This window comes from Arachis ipaensis, chromosome B5 (assembly GCF_059453495.1).
Source record: "Arachis ipaensis isolate K30076 ecotype BB chromosome B5, ASM5945349v1, whole genome shotgun sequence".
NCBI lineage: Eukaryota > Viridiplantae > Streptophyta > Magnoliopsida > Fabales > Fabaceae > Arachis > Arachis ipaensis.
In genome coordinates, this window is record NC_142440.1 from 25,251,112 (window position 1) to 25,271,687 (window position 20,576).

Below are 20,576 nucleotides of genomic sequence, written 5' to 3' on the forward strand. Positions count from 1 at the left end.
TCATGCCATAACCCTGCCCTGAATATGATTCTGCTAGAAATAGTACGGTAACTCTTACATTCTTAACCATACACTAAATCAATAACAATGCTTTTCCAACCACACTGATTTTATAAGTTATAATGCCAATGAATTTCTAATAATTGATCACTTTTTTTTTGTAATCTTTCACTTCTGGGGGACCTGAATAGATTTGCAAGGCATATGCACAAAAATAATGCATGAACATGACATTGTACTTTTTCTTTTGTTCCTATTCATTTGCGCAGAAAATATTGTCTAACAAATCCGTGAAGAAAAAAAAAAAAAAGCTGCAGAATCTGTGGGCGTTAGAACTTATAAGGTGGTTTAATTTGTTTCAAAACCCTTCCTTTAAAATTTCAATTATATATGCAACATCATATCATATCCTAAAGATTACTCTAAAAAAGAGCTCAGTAGTTTTGATGATGCCTTTATTCAATTCAATTCAATTCATTCACTCTAACAAATAAGAATGAAATGAATAGCCGAAATTAGAGGAAACATGTTAAGTTATGAGTGTGTGATGAATTGAGTGTGGGCTCATGGCATATTAAGAAGACAAAGTACACAGAAGTCTTGGCCCGTGAAGTTTGCATGTGATCATTAAGAGCTGTTATAATCAGTGCCCCTTGACTCCTTTTAGACCCACTCACGTGTATCATTTTGTCTTTTCCCATCAAATCTTGATGCATTACACTATAGACACTATACTATACTATATGTTTAAGTAATTTACACAACTTGTAAATGTTTGTATGAGCAAGGGAAAGAAATAATCCAAATGTAATCATAGGGATAAGTGCAATGATATTAATAATAATTCCTCATTGAAAACCAAGACCCACCATTTTGTTTGGTTTAGCAACATTACTGAATCTGGTTTAACAATGTGTGACGTTTCAGTTTTGTTTCAAAATTCACATATGATGTGGTTTTTTTCAATTTCAGGATCAATGATTTTCTTTTCTAGCTTCATCAAATAATAAATGTATCTTATCCACATTAAAACTAATGTTTTAAGCTTGTGAATGAAAAAGAAATTGGGACAATAACATCAATAGGGAGATACGGCTATGATGGCCTCCTCCAATAATAATTATGAAAGACTGTGTATATGTGTGCACAGTTAAATGACAATTGTAACCCCAACAACCAATAGGTTGTTTAGTCACTACAGGAGGCAGTGGCACATAGCTGAACTAGTATTTTTCCTGGTCCAAGAGAACTATAATCCTAATATCCCTCTGCCTTATGTTCATTTCTGCTTCACTCCAAAAGAGCCTCTGTTGAAACAAAAAAGGTTTAGTCACATGTGACAACTTTTTTAATACGTGGCAAGAGAATAGCAGCCATTCCCAATTTCTGATCGTGAAATAAATGCTAATCAAAATTCACAAAAAAAAAAAAAAATTGAAAAAAGATAGGAAAAGCTAGGCAAGAGGAGGAAACACAAATACCCGAAACCATGAAGAATTATTTTCTTATTATTTTTCTGTTGCGAATTTGACTTCTAATTAAAGATTTATTGTTAGTCAATGAAATATTGTTTACGCAAAACAGAATTTAAAATTATAACACTTATTTAAATAGACGAGTCAACTAGTCATCCGACAAACTTAAATGGGTTAAAATTCGACTAATATAACCTCACGTAGTTGGAATTTCATACAGCTGAGTATAGATTTTTCAAAGAAATATTTTCCAGTTACAAAATTACAACTCAAAACCTTAGTTAAATGACCAAAAATATTTATTCTTGTGTTTGCCTGCATTTTCAGATTACAATTACACATTGCACTCCTTATATAAACATAGCCGTCACTTTGTTTTGGAAATACAGAGAAACTCTCATATTCTCTCTCTCTCTCTCTCTTTTTCTCTGGCTGTCTTCAGAGTTTTTCAACTTCCATTTTCCACATAACAAGTGAAAATGAGTAGATTGAGTATGAAGAACTTGACCTACATGCTTGTCATTGCAATTCTTATCTGGTCTTCAAGTTTTGAGTCCTGCATTGCAAGAAGAGGCAAGCATTGGAGACATACCAGAGCTTTCTCATCTTCTCTGTATAAGAAGAAAGGTAAGAGTTATTATGGTCATAGTCATAGTCACAATCACAATCACAATCACCATGGTGGAGGATCATCAAAGTCAAAGCCTCCAACACATAAAAAGAGTACTCCATCACCACCTAATCCTCCACCATACACAACCATTCCACCACCACCACCACCACCACCACCAAAGAGTCACAAGCCGAAAGTGGGCGTACCCTCGACTCCGCCGCCGCCACCGAAAGATTGCAATGGTGGCCATTCTATCATATTCAATGTGCTGGATTTTGGAGCTAAGGGAGATGGAAGCACTGATGATACAAAGGTAAAAAGAAAGAACTCTTTTGAGTCTAACATTCACTAGCATTTTGGTTATAATAATTTAGCTTTTTGCTTACAAGGTAACATGAAAAGTTTTTAGTGTGGTTCAAATCTTTCCATAAAAATTCAGTGTTTTCATCACAATTCAATGGACATGCAGGGCAATCTTATTGAGTTATGAACTTTACCGATATAGTTAGAAATACAAGTTTTCATGCTGCTTACTACATTGTTATAGCATTGCATTGTCACTTGTGAATTTTTATGTTGTCTTGGATTTACTAAGGAGTAAGGAAGTAGCATTGTAAGAGAAAATTTTTGGTAAATTTTTTTGCTTTTGGTCACTTCACCATGTTTGGCACTCTAGTTACTAGAGTAGAAAGCAACTTTGGTCAAAATAGGTGTCCAATTCTAATTAGACACCTAAATTGAGAGAGTAATTGAAATTATTTTAATGTTAAGATAAATTTATATGAGTTTACAAAATTAATAAATTATGTTTTCTAAATTATATTTTTCTTATATACACTCTTCTCTCTTCATACTTTTAATTTTCATTTAACAAAGCTATTACTTCAAATTTCTAAATAAACAATTATTACAATCCCAAAAAAAAAAATACACTTATTTAGTTATTTATTAGGCAGAAAAGACTAAAAGAGAGTAAATATTTATTTATTTTTTCCCTTTTCCTAGCTAAAAGATAGGGTGATTCGAAATCACAAAATAAGAATCTTTTCCTTCACTAACCTGTGAATATGATGGTCTCATCTACCTAATTTAACTGTAGAATAATATGGCATTAAGGAGCATATGCATATACAAGTATTCTCACCTATCAAAGCCGTTTGTCTTACTCATTAGGAGCATATATACTGCATCAGTGTTCACAAATCATATAATTGCTATTAATAAAAGAGTTTACCATAAAAGGCTAGAATATATCATAGATTAAAGGCTAAATAGTGAGAAATATATATAGAATAGGTGACAAAGCAACAGAAGCAAAGAGATGGGACCCCCACTACTTGATGAATGATTCTCGTCCTTCACAGGCAGTTACTCATGATTCCCACAATAATTGTTAGACACCCACAGGAACAAACTAACACCTAACCTTGTTACTGTGCTGTGGAGTGTTCATGAAGTATAAGATAACTTGGTCTTCTATTTCAACTTTCAATTGATACAACACATTTTTATCTAAAATGTTACTCAATTATTGGTTGAAATATTTTTCACTTTGTGCTCCACGACTGCGCGAGTATCTATACTTCTATACTACATATAATAAAGATATGAAAAAAGTTGGTACCAACTTTCTTTTCTAAAATGCTTTTCATTATATATAATTTATAAAAAAATTACTTTTTCCCCCTATTTCCATAACTTGAACGCAAAGCTTTTAATTAAGTTATAAACAACTTATCATTGCAACTGATTTCATATTTATTACTTTTACACACATTTAATAAAGAAAGTAGTAAAACAGTAAGCACGAATTAATATAATTTGCTCTTGATAAGGTTATTAAACTCTTTTTTGAGTTAACTTATCAACTTCTAAAATTGGGTTCACAAGTTAACATTTTACCATTACATAACACTACAAAAACTTAGTAAACTCTAGAATCTCATAACCTTATTTGTTTTTTATGGTTTGCCACTTATAAAATTGAAAAAGCTACATTGCAATTGCAATGCAGGCATTCCAAGCCACATGGGGAGCAGCTTGCAAGGTAGAGGCATCAACAATGCTAGTCCCAGCAGATTACACCTTCTATGTGGGACCTATGTCATTCTCAGGCCCATATTGCAAACCAAGCATTGTTTTTCAGGTAACACAAGTTACACAACGACCAAAACTGAAAGCAGCAGAAAAAAAAAATGGAAAAACACAAGGCTAGGTAGTAGGTACTAGGTAACATGTGAACAAAGGGTGCTCCTAATCCGCATCCCAATATTCCCAAATCACCAGGCTAAAACATGGTTTAACAAAAGACAAATGACTTGCCAATGTCTTGTTGCTAATTCAGAAAGTTACATAACATAGAACAGTTATTGCATTTTGTCCTGAAAACTTTGCATTAACTACCATCCTATCTTTTTTTTGTTTTCTTTTTCTTTTCCCTTATCTTTTGCTGGAACAAAAATAACAGCAGTAATATTAAAAATACTTTAGTGACACAATACTGTCAAAATTGAGTAGACAAAATGATGAAACATGCTGTTGAGTATTGACTTACATAAACCAGTCTTATTGTTTTATTTCAACTAACAGTCCTTATGATTTCTAAAACATTTATAACAATTCTGTCTATTATATAAGTTCTAAATACTAGAAATAAAAATAAAAATAATGTAGCAACAATGCAAACTAGGCTAATAAGGGTGGTACAATTATTTGTGTCAGCTTGATGGTACAATTATTGCTCCAACAAATGCAAATGCTTGGTCTGGAGGACTGCTACAATGGCTGGAGTTTACAAAGCTGGTGGGAATCACCATTCAAGGAAAGGGTGTCATTGATGGAAGAGGCTCAGTTTGGTGGCAAGACCAGCCATTTGATAACCCTATAGATGGTGAAGAAAAGCTCATAGTCCCTTTAAACCACACATGGAAACCACCGGTGCCGGTAAATTATCTTTGTTACTTCTACAAAATTTTACATGACAAAATATCAACAGATTGAAACTAATAATGTACTATGCTTCAACTATACTAGGTTCAGAGTGCTATGGGGAGGAAAATGCCAAGCATCAAGCCAACTGTAAGATCAGTTTGAAACTCCACAAAGACAGTTTTGAATCAAGTTTAGGGAATGTTTTAACATAATCTTGTTTTTCTAATTTGCACAGGCATTAAGATTTTATGGGAGTTTTAACGCAGTAGTGACAGGCATAACAATTCAAAATAGTCCTCAATGCCACCTCAAGTTTGACAACTGCAATGGGGTTCTGGTCCATGATGTTAGCATATCATCCCCTGGTAACAGCCCAAATACAGATGGAATTCACCTTCAGAATTCCAAAGATGTGATGATTCATACCAGCAACTTAGCATGTGGTAATTACTTCAAGACTTCAATTATGTATAAGTAATTGCAGCATTACAACGATCATTAAAACAATTGAGTCTAAATGATTGAATAAGCCTGGTGCACAAGTCATTAATGCAGGGGTCAGGGAACGGCCACATCCAAAATGTATAATGTAGGAAGCCTAACCTGGTAATTATATCAGTGCTTGAACCTGTGGCTTTGAGGTTATATGGAGACAACTCAACCGTTGCTCCAACACTTCTTTTCAAGGATTAGATAAGCACAAAAAAACCTAAAAAAAAAAACCTTATAAGGTCAACCAACATAAAGTTACTTAAAACAAATCAAAACAAAAAAAGTAAATATTAGTTTTAAAAGAGCATAGCATTATCCTATCACATGGCAAGCAAACAAACTACCAATGCTACACGCCATCAGTTACATGACACGTGTCAAACACAAAGTTTTCACTGCATCATTGCTATCAACCCTTAATTGAAGCTCTAATTAGCAGAACACAGGGTGGATATAGAACATGAGAAGCTCCATCACGAGCAAAACCAAACACAAACATATATAACACACACCATAAAGTAGTTTTTGAGTTGGCTAATAAGTATTGTTCTGAATTTCAACCATGGTGCAGGTGATGACTGTATTTCCATACAAACTGGGTGCTCAAATGTATTTGTACACGATGTCAACTGTGGGCCAGGACATGGAATCAGCATTGGAAGCTTAGGGAAGGATAACACCAGAGCCTGTGTCTCAAACATCACTGTCAGAGATGTCAACATGCACAACACAATGAATGGTGTCAGAATCAAGACATGGCAGGTACTAACACTTTGTACAAAATCATTTCTCACCACAAAATGAAAACCTTGTAAACAAGTTGGGAAATTTTGGAGTACAGAATTGAATTAGTTCACTGAAAAGGTGAAAGTAAATTAGAGTATATTTGGATGAAAGTAAAAATGTAGCGGAATAATTTACACACCATTTTTTCTCCACAACCACACGGCTTACCTTAAGATGAAACTTGGAGTGCAAACAGAGAAACACATTTAGACTCATCCATGAGTATTTCACACAATTTTTATCTGCCAACCAAACATTACCCTAAGATGAAAATTATATATGTTACATTATTGAGCTTTCAATTGGGTCTTTATACTGTTTTGAATTTTGTAATTAGGTCTTTGTAGTGTCAAAGACGTTAGAGTTACCAGAATATTTTTCCTCAAATTGAAAATATCCACACTTAAGTGTAAACCTAAACGTCCTCTCATTTTCAGAATATTATGTTAATTCTAATGATTTTCAAAATGGTATAGGGACCAAATTGGAAGTTTTTAAACTCCAGGAACTTAATTACAAATTTGGTAAAATTACAGAAACTGACTGAGTAATTTAATCAATTATATACGCAGTAAAAATAGACTTCTTTTTTGTTTTGTTACTTATAAAACATTTCCGAGTATGATGAACAAAATCAAATAAAATGTATGCAGGGTGGTTCAGGATCAGTGCAGGGGGTACTATTCTCAAACATACAGGTTTCTGAAGTTCAACTCCCTATTGTGATTGACCAATTCTATTGTGACAAAAGAACATGCACAAACCACACATCAGCTGTGTCTCTGGAAGGAATCAACTATGACAGAATTAAGGGAACTTACACGGTAAAGCCGGTTCACTTCGCATGCAGTGATAGCCTGCCATGCGTGGACGTGTCGTTAAACAAGGTGGAGCTGAAACCAGTTCAGGAGCAATACCATCTATGTAATCCATTCTGCTGGCAGACTTATGGAGAACTGAGATCCCCCACTGTCCCTACTATCGATTGTTTACAGATCGGGAAGCCATCGAGCAACCGGATTCAAACCGATCATGATATCTGTTGAACCATTAAATCAATGAAAGAGATATGTAAATTTCAAGTGGCTGTTCATTGTTGGATCACCTGAGAAGGGTGAAGCAGTTTTTAGATATATCCCTTCACAATGTTAGCTAGTTAGACATGAAAGCAAGCATGTGTACATTATTATCAGAGCCCTCTATTATAGGAAATTTTCTTCATTAGGTTGCCATTATTATTATTATCATCATTATCATGAGAATATATAGAGATTACAAGCCCTGCGATCAGCAAGAGGCCAAAAAGTATTGTGAAATGGCAGAGCCTTGTAGCTTTGCCAAATTGCATTAGTGTGAGATCTTATTATACAAGTTGTACCAAGCATTTATGTATGCAATAAAAATGAGCTTTGAATTCCATTGTTGATGAGTGATGACACCTAAGTTGGATTACAATTTTGTTTGTGGGCTTCACAAAATACTTTTTTGACATCATATCCTAGGTCCCTATGATTTCTTGTCATAATGTTTTGAGGAACTAAAATTAAATTAAATGTAACTACAGAGATCAATCTTTCTTTGAAAAACAAGGGAAAATTCTATATGAAAAACGCAGAAAACTTAAAAAATATAAGAACAGATAATTTGAGAGACCAAAAATCAAATTAGCATCTCTGAAAGCAAGGACCAAAACCTACAAAATAATACATAAATAACTAATCAGGATTAAAACTAAAATATCATCATCCGCCAAAATAAAAAATAAAAGAAAAAGTTATATACCAAGAATCTCCTAAATTTAAGAATTACATGGAATCATATTTAAGAATCAGAGCAAGTACATACATAACGATAGTGCATAATTATAGTCAATTTTATATGTTTTAAAGTTAAGTTTAAAATGCTCTTACCAATAACTCCAAAGAAGGTGGAAATTCAGCTGCGGAAAGCCCTTAAATGATTTGATTGATTTGACTAAATTTTCATCTAACAGCTCCTAGATATCATTTTCACGTGAATTTGACTTCAATTGAGCTTTTACCCTCCAAAAAATTATTTAATTTTATTTTATAAGTATCACAAATATCATATTTAACCCGTAATTAAATTAGTTAAGATAAAACAGGATTAGATTTCAAGACTTTCTTTCATGTATTTCTGTTTTTGTTCATAAAAAAAGAATAGAATAGAATAGAAGGTTAACTTTATCTGAAATGGGTAATCGTAGACTCGCTGGGGTGTAGGGCCGTAGTTTGGGCCAGAGTCGGCCTGATTGAATCTGCAACGAGTTTGGAGCTGGACTAGGCGGCCACTGGAAGGTCCGCCCTGTGGGTTGGTCGCCACGGATACCAATTCCTCAAGTCCCAGCAGTCGAAAGGATCAGAGGAGGATCTTCGGGGCGGGTTTTGTGGGGTTTGGGTTCTGTTTGTTGGGCTCTGCCCTTGGCCTACCAGGCCGTGACCAAAAACAAAAACGGAAAAATAAATAGTCTTACCCGGTCTATACTCTAGTCAGTCAATCGGATTAGTGTTACGTTCGACTTTCGAGTCACGCGATCGGGTTGAACCAAATTAATTAGGTTTCGGTTTAGCCAGGTTTCCCACTTATCTCACCCTTCACTATCATTCGCGGCTGCCATATCGCCGGCGACATTGTCGATGCGCCTCTTTTGCCATCGCTGCCTCTCACGACCGCTTTTATCTTTTGAGCCTCCTAGTCTCGTTGCCCCGCTCTCTGCCGCCACTTTGTTCCTCTCTCCATTTGCTTACTCTATGTTCTTTTCGATTTTGGCAACACACAGGAAAAACTGCCTCTAAAACTATCTTGGAGTAGAAGAAGAAGAAGAACCCTAATTCCTCATTAAGAAAAAGCAAAAGAAAGCACCTGAATCACAAACAATCCCTTTCAGCTCACATGACTGGAAACGAGTTCCGCTTCTTCCTTTCGTGCGACATTAATCTCCCCGTCACCTTCCGCGTCGACCGCCTTGAAGGCCATTTGCCCCTTCCCGTCAAATCCCCCAATTCAGGTTCAATTTACCAAACTTCACCAATATTACTAATTTGAGTTTGTTCGGAGTTTTGTTTTTCCTTTTTTTTTTTGTAGAAAAAAAAATTGGTTAATTAGTCAGTTTAATTGAGGATTGTTATCTGTTATCATTTTAATGCCGTGTTTCATTGATTTATTGAGCATGGTGATTGAACGTTGTATAGTATAATATAGTAGAATATTGTTGTGAATTAGTCTAATGTGCTTGGTCCTGTGTTCCTTTTTGGTTTTTGAATCTTTGTTTTTCAAAATGCAGAAAGTAATGTCCCTACAGAAGATAGAACGGGAGAGTTGTATGTTGAGTGTGCATTATACATTGATGGTGCACAATTTGGCCTTCCCACGAGAACAAGGTTATTTTATAAATATCAAATTTGACAGCTTTTTTAGTGTTGAAGTTCTGATCTTTATCTCCTGGATAGTGAATCTCACATGCAGAACAGTTATAGGGATGGGAGGAATGGAGGTTTTGATTTTTGTCCTAGTCATTACTATTATTTTTGTTATTACTGTTACTATAATGTGTTCTCCAACTTCATAGATGTTCTCTTGAAAATATTGGAGATCTAATCTAAGTACAAATTCCATGGGATTCTCGTTCTTTTCTTCTTGTTAGCATGTTTTCTCCTGTTAGGTAGCTCATGTTTATTACTCCATCAGTAATTTGATATGTTTATGCTGACAATTATTACTTGATTAGGGATTTGATATGTTTATGCTGACAATTATTACTAGATTAGGGATTTGATATGTTTCTGCTGACAATTTTCTGTATCTTTGGATTTTGATATCTACAATTCTTCTCGTGAAGATTGGAGTCCTCAGGACCATATTGTTGGAATGAGCTCATCACGTTGACAACTAAATATCGAGACTTAACTGCTCAATCACAACTAACTTTCACTGTAAGTGGCAACTTAGGCTTACATGCTTACTTCAAGCACGATAGAACAAGATCTTGGAGTTCCTTTTGTACTTGTTGCATTTATCCATGATTGAAACAGGTTTTTTTTTTTTCTTTTTGCCTTGTCTCTAATTGCTGCATGGTTAGTAGGGAGCAATAACATGGTAAATAAAATGACAAAGGATGGATAGCCTTCTTATAATTCCATAAGAATTACGATTTTGTTGTGAATTAAAATCCTTAAAACACTCAGTCAAGAAACATTAACTTTACCTTAGCCTACCAAATTTTAGAACATTTGAAGTTTTAGAATTTAATATAAGTCAAATCCCCAAAGAATATTTCTACACCCCAATAGTGAAAATTAAATGTCACCAGAGTTTATTGTGAATTTCCGTTTGATTTTTCTTCAAAATACCTATTCCTATGCCTTAGTCTAAAATGTTATGTTTACTTGCTTCTAGCACTGTTGGTTATCCAGCTTGCGTTCATTTCTTAACAGCTATTTTGTTATGTAATTGGGTGATTACAAAATTTATTACAAAATATGATTTTGAATTTTGATATGGTTATCAATATTCTTGTTTGAATAGGTTTGGGATGTTTCACATGGTGACGGATTGGTTGGAGGAGCCACAATTCTTCTCTTTAACAGAAAAAAACAGCTCAAAACTGGGAAGCAAAAGCTTAGGCTTTGGCCAGGAAAAGAGGCAGATGGAGCATTCCCTACTAGTACACCTGGAAAGGTGATTAGCATTTTAAGTGATCTTAGATGTTATCATCATTCCATCCTCTATGCTGATAAATATACTATGGATTGTCCTCATTAGGTCCCCAGGCATGAGCGTGGTGAGTTAGAGCGGTTGGAAAAGCTTGTGAACAAGTACGAGCGAGGTCAGATTCCACGCGTGGACTGGCTAGATCGCCTCACGTTTAAAACAATGGAGAAAATCAAGGAACGTGAAAGCTTAAAAAATGGAAGTTCTCATTTGTACTTGGTTGTAGATTTTTGTAGTTTTGAGCATCGGGTTGTTTTTCAGGTATTCTTGCCTCCGAATGTCAGTTATCTTTTTGTGCTTAATTATTATTATTATGTTCATTCCATTTTGTGTGTGTGTGTTTTTTTTTTTTGGGGGGGGGGGGGTGGGGGAATATTTCCAGTTATATACTAAATGTTATTATAGATCCCTACAGATGTTGTAACTCTTATTTGTTAGAATACGTAGGAATCTGGTGCAAATTTTTTGATGCCATCCCCTATAGCTTCAACAAATGATATTGTTATTGTCTGGGACCCTGAAGTGGGAAAGATAAATCCCTCTGAGCACAAACAATTAAAGTTGGCCAGAAGCTTGACCCGTGGTGTCATAGACAGAGATTTAAAGCCAAGCTCAAATGAGAGAAAGTAAGCTCAAATTTAATCTTACTTTGCTACTTTATCTATCATAAGACTGTACGGTGGGCTTGACCTCTTCTGCACTTAAAATGTTTGTTTCTCGACATTTATGAACTGAAAAGTGAAAGCAATTGACATACTACTGAAGTTTCAAGTAACCTGGGAAGATTGGACACTTCAAAGAGAAGTTTTCTTTTTTTTCTTTAATTTTATTTTATTTTTTAAATCTTGAACAGTTTTTATGTTGTACATGTGGCACATCAGATGTGTAACCATGCCCATTTCAGCACCTGCATTACCAAACTTTGGTCTCTGGTGGTTAACATCTCAAAACTAAATGGATTCAGATTTAATTAGCTTTTTTTCCGTAATTTCTAAACAGTAATACTTTGTAAAATATGGGTAAAAATATATCTTTGGATTTTTGCAATGTCAGAAGACATTACCATTTGTTCAATGCTTTTTTATGGCATCCAAATGTTATCCAAAGAAAATTTTGGAGGTCTAGTACTGTACTTAAGATAATTTCTAGTGTATAAATGATTGTTTGAACTATTTTAGTGACACCTTAATGCCTATGTTCTAGCATAAAAATGATTGTCTAACTATTTTACTGACTCCTTAATGTCTAGGTCCATTCAGAGGATACTGAAGTATCCACCAACAAGGACTTTGAGTGGAGATGAAAGACAGCTATTATGGAAATTTCGCTTCTCTTTAATGTCTGAAAAGAGGGCTCTCACAAAGTTCCTTCGTTGTGTTGAATGGAGCGATGTTCAGGTTAGCCTGTTGTTTTGGGAATTGGTAATAGATATTATATTATTGGTTTTGGGTGAGTGATAACATTGCCACTTAAAGCAATGAGTTCTTTTGACAATTTGGCTGTAGCCTCAATACATCAACTCATCTTCACTAGACAATGTATGAATAATATAACCTAGAAAATAGATTGTGTACTTGCTAATGTATTATCAATGAGTGGTTCCCAATTCTCATATCCTCTAATGCTGATCTCATCTCAGGAAGCAAAACAAGCACTAGAATTGATGGGAAAGTGGGAAATGATTGATGTTTCTGATGCACTTGAACTTCTGTCTCCTGTTTTTGAAAGTGAAGAGGTAATTTTGACATATACATGAATTTTCCTCCATCAATATTACCCGAAAAGAATAATGGTTATAGAGAAGAGAAAGTTTATCATACTGAAGAGAGGATAATTACAAATAGGGTGAGAACTGAGGAGACAATATATGCTTCAATATTTGCCTCTTGTATGTACTTGCCTGTTCTTGTTAGGAGGGTCTTTCATCCTCCTGTCGTTTTGCACAATTCTCTTCATGTTAATAAATTTCGTCCTTTATTTACAAATGAACAAATGACTATGTCACATCTGCAAATCTCTTTTCCTGTTAGAAATTGTGATTCCCATGAACTAGCCATGAATAGAACACCAAAAGGAAGCCATCAAATTAACACAACAGTAGTTGTAGGGATAAAATTGCCAAGGCATTCCTAGCCCATGCTTTCGGTCTAGATATATAACTTAATATCTCACCTTCGATTCAAAGTTTCATTAGGAGTAATATATGGACCTTTAAGAGCTATATAAGGCCTAATCCAGTTGTATCTATTCAGGTCCGTGCTTATGCTGTTAGTGTTCTTGAAAGAGCTGATGATGAGGAGCTTGAATGTTACTTGCTTCAGCTGGTTCAGGCTCTTAGGTTTGAGCGCTCTGACAAATCTCGCCTTTCTCATTTCCTTGTCCAACGTGGTATGTGCAGATGGTTTAAGAGCAAGTTCATGTTCTGATTCTAATTAAAATTGGTTTGTCTGATGAAGGAAACCTTTTTAACTCTGACAGCATTACGTAATATTGAATTGGCAAGCTTCCTTCGTTGGTATGTGGCTGTTGAACTTTATGACCCTGCATATGCCAAACGATTTTACTGCACTTACGAGATCTTGGAGGAGAATATGATGAAGGTGTGAACTCATAAATTTCTTATTCATGAGCATTTGCTTCAGTAATTTTTGTGTCTATGGTTCTCATTGTCATAATATGTAGACTGTACCCTTCTTCTACCTGCATCTGAAAAATATTGCTTGAAAAGATATTGTATATTTCTTCTTGTGCTAGTTTGGACCTAATAACTAAGACATTTTTACCTCATTTATACTCCTACATCACAAAATCATGTTATTCTGACATTTTTAAAATTTGTCGTTATCTCTGAATAAGTTGTTTTTTTTTTAATTTATTGATTTTAAGAATGAAAACTTTGACGAAGACCACCCTATCTATATTTAGTTATTTGCTGTGAAACTCATTTATTCTTAAAAAAAATGGTTTCTTGCTTAATTAAAACGTTGTGATGTCATTTGTCGCATACATGCAATAAATGTTTGAAGAAAATATAGTTTGGCCTATTAATCTTGGATTGTATCCAGCATCATTGTGATGTGTAATAAAATAAATGTATTCATTCTGAAATTAAACTATTAGTCCCTGTTTCAGATGGCAGCTGGTGTGAATGGAGAGGAAGATGGGTTTAAACTTTGGCAGAGTTTGGTGCGTCAGACAGAGTTGACTGCTCAGTTGTGTTCAATCACAAGAGATGTGAGGAATGTCCGTGGCAATACACAGAAGAAGATTGAAAAGCTCCGACAATTGCTATCTGGTCTTCTTAGTGAGCTTACTTATTTTGATGAGGTAATTAGTCTATGAACTGGCATGGTCATTTGTTGTTTTTATCTGTCTGTTTACAGTTTTACTTCAATGAATGGTATTTATAGTTAAGACAACTATTTAATCTCTTGTATTTAACCAATGTATTTCCAGTAATTATATCTATTGAAATCTTAGAAAAGTTTTCAAATGTATTGACGCTACTTTCAATTGCAGCCAATACGATCACCTCTGGCGCCTGGTGTCCTCATCACTGGGATTGTACCCTCAGAGTCGTCAATATTTAAAAGTGCGCTGCATCCTTTGCGGCTTACTTTTAGAACAGCAAATGGTGGAACCTGTAAAATCATATTTAAAAAGGGTGATGACATTCGACAGGACCAATTGGTATTCCTAAAAAACATTACTTCTCCACCCCTTTATCTTTTCTTTCTTCTTTCTTCTTTCTTCTGCTCTAAATACAGTTGCCATAGATACCTGTGTACGTGTGCATTTGAGCACTGCCAAACATATGCTTGCCTGTCTGCTTATGCACACACTTAGGAATTCTACTTGAATTTATAGATCAATCTTCTGAAGGCATGAGTTTCATTACATGAATTCTGTTTTGTAGGTTGTTCAAATGGTATCACTAATGGATCGATTGCTTAAGTTGGAAAATCTTGACCTGCACTTAACACCATACATGGTGCTAGCAACTGGGCAAGATGAAGGCATGCTGGAATTCATTCCATCCCGTTCGCTAGCACAGGTATGGTAATTTTCAGTGTTGTTTCTTTTGTTATTTTGGATTCAGTGCTGTTCCTTTTCCTTTTGTGTTTTGGTGACTGAAGATTCCTTTGTCACTATATAAAGTTTTTAATGTAGAAGTGAACCTTTGTTACTTTGCAAGTAACCACATACCTGTTAAGCTAATGCTTTGGTCTTAGTATTCCCAATCTTATTTTCATTTTATTTCATATTTGATATATCCCAGCACATCACTACATTGTGAATAACTTAATATTTGTTAAAAGGAGTTGAAAATGAGTATTTTTCTCTAATAATTTATCCTATAACTTCTTTGAAAACACTGAACATATCTGGAAATGCCTAGATGTGTGTTTTGTCATGGTCATGGACGTCAATTTATATTTGGGTACAACTATGTCAGAGCAAGTTTATATGTTTGATTGCAAACATTTTTCTTCTTTTTCTTTTTGGTTCTCTCGTCGGAAAGGTTGCTAGTCCTTTTCTCTGTTTGAAATATAGGCTTTTGAAGTTTGTTAGTTGCATATTAACTGTATCCAACTCATTCTTTCCCCCCTTGAAATTTTCTAGGATATAGATTTTGATATTCAGTAAATAAGCTGGTTGGTTGCTGGATGTATAGCCTTGAATTTCTATACTGATGTGCAATCCTTTCCTGCCTAGATTCTATCGGAGCACCGTAGTATCGTAAGCTACCTGCAGAAGTTTCATCCTGATGACCATGGACCTTTTGGCATTACAGCCACTTGTCTTGAAACATTTATAAAAAGCTGTGCTGGCTACTCTGTTATCACATATATACTTGGTATTGGAGACAGGTAATTGTTTATTTTTGTTAACTGCGAACAATTTTCCTTTAGCTGTTTGTAGTAACTTTGGTCCACTGGTAAAAGAAGATGAAGGCTAAAGGGGAATAGAGAAGGATAAAAGTAAGGAAGTAGGTTTCTTACCTATTTCTAAATAAACTAGTCTTAATGTTTGGATACAAATTCTATTTTCATTTATGCAGCTCAACTGTTTCCAATTCTTTCTCTGCAATTTCAATAAAGAGTATCATATATTCTATACTTAATCAAATGAGCATGCTACATTATTCATGGAATCCATATTCTATCCTGCTTGAAGTGAGTTTTTTATTTGGTAGGCATTTGGATAATCTCCTCCTTAGAGATGATGGACGTCTTTTTCATGTTGATTTTGGTTTTATCCTTGGGCGAGATCCTAAGCCATTTCCACCCCCGATGAAGCTTTGCAAGGAAATGGTTGAGGCTATGGGTGGTGCTGAAAGGTAAAGTTTCCATGGGATAGTTCATTCAGATTCAAAACAATGGCTCGTTGTTTGTGCCTTTGGTTATTGAGATAATGTAGTGATTGCTAACATTTTCTCCCCGCAGCCAATATTATACAAGGTTCAAGTCCTATTGTTGTGAAGCATACAACATTCTTCGGAAATCCAGTAACCTAATTTTAAATCTGTTTTACTTGATGGCGGGTTCAAATATTCCTGACATAGCTTCTGATCCTGAAAAAGGAATCCTCAAGGTAAGCTTCTTTGTCTTTCAATAATTATGTCAGTTACTGTTCTTTTGTTCTTAGACTTTCTTGCTGTACAGCTTCAAGAGAAGTTTCGCTTGGACTTGGACGATGAAGCCAGCATACACTTTTTTCAGGATCTCATCAACGAGAGTGTGAGTGCATTGTTCCCACAAATGGTTGAGACCATTCATCGCTGGGCACAGTATTGGCGGTAACCCCAATATTTATTGCGTGTTGTTTCACCTTTGTAATTAGCCAGGTAATTTCTAGCTGTATTCCAAACACAGATTTTGAGCTTTCAAATTGAATCATAAGTCACTGAAGCATATTCCCTTTGCACATAAAATGAGACACTAGGCACATCATTATTGGCAACTGATTCTGCATTTTCTATTCTTTTGTTGGGTTTGTTCCCTAGTCCTAACCTTTCCTCTATTGCTTGCAGCATGTGGTGTTGTCTAAAGGCTTTTTCTAAAGCATCTCCATCATCCTATGCAGTTCTCTCTTCTCTATAATCAGAGGCAGGTCTTAATCCTACTAAACTGTGCAGTTAGCTTATACACGCAGTTCTAATTTCTAAACTAGGTATCTTGGAGGCAGTGGTATTGTCTCCAACTGTAATTAAATTAGTTATCTGTCATTCTTCTGCCTGCATTAGTCTCAAGATGGCAGCTTAACGCATAAAACTCTAGCATCTCCAAACAAATGGTAACTAATCATTTTGTTAGCTTTAAAGAAAGTCTATCTCCAGTTCGATGTACATTTCTTGTAAATAAATATAGCTGTGTCGTCCTTGTTGGCGTGTGTATGTGTATGCGCCTTGATATATCATAAACTTAAATTCTGAATTTTCATATTATGTAAATAATAGATTATATGGGAAGACCCCCTCTTTTACGTGTTTCAAAAGATAAAATAGATAGTTGTAGCTTACAAGACAAGCTAATATGGTTGATTGTGGTTGTCATCGAATTGCAAAATTTCCTAAAAGATGAGTAGGAAAAGGAAGTCACCTAATTGATATTCCGAATGGTAGTAGGAGAAACACATTTTTTAAGTGGAACTATGAGTACATACTACATAGTCTTGAACGCACACCTTTTTCTTTTATTTTTTTTTTATAGTTTAAAGTCTTTTTAGTTGATTTTAATCAAACTATAATAACTGAAACGGCGGAATCAATATTGATGTTAATTAAGGTATCTTGTTAATTGTTTGATCAATATTAATAATAGAATAATATTACATTACTAATAAAATTTATTATTTTTGGTTCATACTTGGTCAACAAAGATATTTTAAAATTAAATCATAAATTTTAAATCTTAATGGTATAAAAAATTAAAAATAAAATGTTAGTTCAAAACATTAATTAATATTAATAAAAATATTGGCTCCTTAACAATTCTCCTCATAGTAGCCATTGCTGCTTATCATTCACGCATTAGCTAAACGAAAAATTCTAATTTGACACTTCTTAATTAGATAATATTTTTTTTTTGGTTTTAACGTTATATAGACGAGAAAACAAAAGGGGCACATAGGATTTTATAAAGTGAGAATAAAAAAGACACCCAAAAAAAAGTGAGAATAAAATATTTGAGAACGTGAGTAAAAAGAAATTTTGATAGCAAAACCAAAAATTACATTAAAGTGAAAATAAATGAAGACTTAGATATTTGATAATAAAGACTATTAACAGGGGTTAATTAAAAAATAAATTATATAAAATTATTTTAATGTATTTAATAAAATTTAGTACTTAAGGGTTGTATACTGTATATTGATCTAATAGTGTTGCTTTCATCAGAAGGCATGAATATTTTCAGGATCATTCCTTCTGGTTTCAAATATTTTGGATTGATTTTAGACGCCACCTTGTAAAAACTATTAATGTACTTTTAAGGATTGTATATGAGAGTGCTGGTGACAATGACATAACACATTTTATTTTATTTCTGATACAACACAGAATTTGTTTTATTTTTTCATGAAAATGATTTTGTAATGCACAACAATAATGATATAATATAATTATTTGTGTGCACTGGTGAAGTAGTGATACCTGCATATAAACAATAGCAACATGCCCAGAAACTATATTAAAGCTTAGTTAGCTTTTAACGTATAAGAATAATTTATATCTTTATATATACGCTCAGGTTAATGATTTTGAGTTACAATAAATCTGGAGAAACAATATAGATTTTGGATGTTATTTTTTTAATGTACAAATCTTTTGTTAGTAATATTATTAAGGTATCTTCTTGTTAGTAATGTAATATTATTCTATTATTAATATTATTCTGTTAAGGTATCTTCTTGTTAATTGTTTGATTAAGGATTGTTATGTTAGAAAAGGAAAAAAAAAGTGCAACAAGACACGAAGGCAATTGATAATTATCTTCAAAAACACTCAAGTTTAATAAAAGGAAAATTCAGAATAACATGACAAATTAACCAATTCTTATTGTTTGTGTAAAGTTAATTTACACAGACTGATTTAACGAAACAACTATTAGAATTATACTTTTAAGGTTGAAGATTTATCCTATGTTAAGAAAATTACTATTTATTCACATTTTAACAATTAGGATAATAATTCTACATAATTAAAACAAATTAAAGAAGCTACGGAACACTAAAAAAAGAAAGGTTCCTTCAAGTTGTAGTGAGTAAGCCTGGTAATTAAGTGGAATATAGCATGGTGAAGATGAGCCTATTCATCATCTATCTGTGTCTGTGAATTTGGAAATATGATGCAGCGGCACAATGGACAAGAATACGGCGACTGACAGTTGGAACAACCTCGGAGCCAGCGGAACATGCAGTGATCATGAAAAACATGCGAGCAATTTGTGCGAACAACTTCTACACTTGAATCTTCATTACCATGGCCAAATTTCTCCAAGCAAATAGCGCATTCAGCATCATCATCTTGCTCATCAATTTTGGATCTCTCCAACAGATTCACGAATTGTGCTAGTTCAGAAAAGTTTTGACAGAGATCATCATCATAGATATCAGAATCTTGAACAACAATGTACGTGGTAACATGAAGGTTCACAACAATCTCCCGCGTGTTGGAGTCACACCTTTCACGACTTAGAATCCTTCTTGCAGTTTCGCCTATGTCAGGTAAAATTTGGTCCAATAACTCAGGGGACACAGGCATTGAAGAAAAGATTTCATGTAACAAGACTGTGTCTTCTCTGTTGAGATTTGTGAGTGGAGTACAACTACATAGGATGTCTGAAGGAACCAAGATTGCTTCACTGGCTGTAGTTGTAGTAGAAGAAAAGTCAACTTCAGGAGTTGGGTTTGAGCGTTCGATCATTTGGATCAATTTTTTGGTGCAATTGAAGATGATGGAGAAGCAATCACCAAAATAAAACTCTTGTGGTATGGCTGGATCTTCAATGGGAGTGATTTGCAAAGAAGAAAAGGTGAATTCCATGGAAAGGTAACGAGTAATTAGTTCGTTTATTCTATTGCTAGGTAGCCTTTATACAGTTCTGACTCTCTTTAATAGCTTAAGGAAAAAAAATCTTTTATTAACAAATTAAATCTTTATCTCAATTATAACTGATTTTAAATTTAGTTCTGATTTGATACATAGATTTTATATATTTTTTATAGATCTTAAATTATTAAAAAGATTTTATAAATCATTTGTATTGATAATATATTAAGAGAACAATGTATTATTATTGTTGCCAATGAGTTATAGTTCAAATGGCATAGTCTCTCCATACTCAATTAAGAAGTTGCGGGTTCAAGTTTTCTATCTTTGGTAAAAAAAAATGTATTATTATTGTTTTTTTTTTGTTGGTAAATATTATTGATTTTTTCCGTTGCTTCATTTATTGTGTTAAACTTTTTCATTCAAAAAAAAATATATTATTGATTTTTGCACTGATAATACAAATAATTTAATTAAATATCTTTAATAGAATTTA

At 34.0% G+C, this 20,576-nt stretch overlaps 3 protein-coding genes and 1 long non-coding RNA gene across 5 annotated transcripts; 2 read left to right on the forward strand and 2 right to left on the reverse strand.

Annotated features, from left to right (window-relative positions):
• The first annotated feature begins 1,436 nt into the window (after positions 1–1,436).
• LOC107643352 (polygalacturonase At1g48100) lies at positions 1,437–7,716 on the forward strand. The gene is made up of 7 exons (XM_016346969.3): positions 1,437–2,401; positions 4,103–4,234; positions 4,810–5,031; positions 5,122–5,166; positions 5,255–5,462; positions 6,083–6,273; positions 6,951–7,716. The coding sequence occupies exons 1-7, from the start codon at positions 1,955–1,957 to the stop codon at positions 7,341–7,343; spliced, it is 1,638 nt and encodes a 545-aa protein (XP_016202455.1). The 5' UTR covers positions 1,437–1,954; the 3' UTR covers positions 7,344–7,716.
• LOC107643355 (uncharacterized) lies at positions 4,598–8,678 on the reverse strand. 2 transcript variants are annotated; one of them, XR_015883811.1, is made up of 6 exons: positions 8,501–8,674; positions 8,208–8,331; positions 7,119–7,336; positions 6,024–6,214; positions 5,623–5,728; positions 4,598–5,051 (listed from the first exon to the last, which is right to left on the reverse strand). It is a non-coding gene; the product is annotated as an uncharacterized LOC107643355 (long non-coding RNA). The 2 variants fall into 2 exon arrangements; XR_015883812.1 differs by lacking the exon at positions 8,208–8,331 and having other exon boundaries at positions 8,501–8,678.
• A 49-nt stretch (positions 8,679–8,727) lies between these two features.
• Positions 8,728–17,533, forward strand: VPS34 (vacuolar protein sorting 34). Its single transcript, XM_016346966.3, has 18 exons — positions 8,728–9,325; positions 9,602–9,698; positions 10,157–10,250; positions 10,843–10,995; positions 11,080–11,289; positions 11,476–11,654; positions 12,278–12,425; positions 12,668–12,763; positions 13,281–13,416; positions 13,507–13,628; positions 14,161–14,355; positions 14,548–14,718; positions 14,945–15,082; positions 15,745–15,899; positions 16,226–16,369; positions 16,476–16,623; positions 16,695–16,876; positions 17,063–17,533. The coding sequence occupies exons 1-17, from the start codon at positions 9,211–9,213 to the stop codon at positions 16,830–16,832; spliced, it is 2,439 nt and encodes an 812-aa protein (XP_016202452.1). The 5' UTR covers positions 8,728–9,210; the 3' UTR covers positions 16,833–16,876; positions 17,063–17,533.
• Positions 17,534–19,336: 1,803 nt separating this feature from the next.
• LOC107640389 (uncharacterized) lies at positions 19,337–19,954 on the reverse strand. Its single transcript, XM_016343913.3, has one exon. It carries the CDS (start codon positions 19,952–19,954, stop codon positions 19,337–19,339), a length of 618 nt encoding a protein of 205 aa, XP_016199399.3.
• Positions 19,955–20,576: the final 622 nt, after the last annotated feature.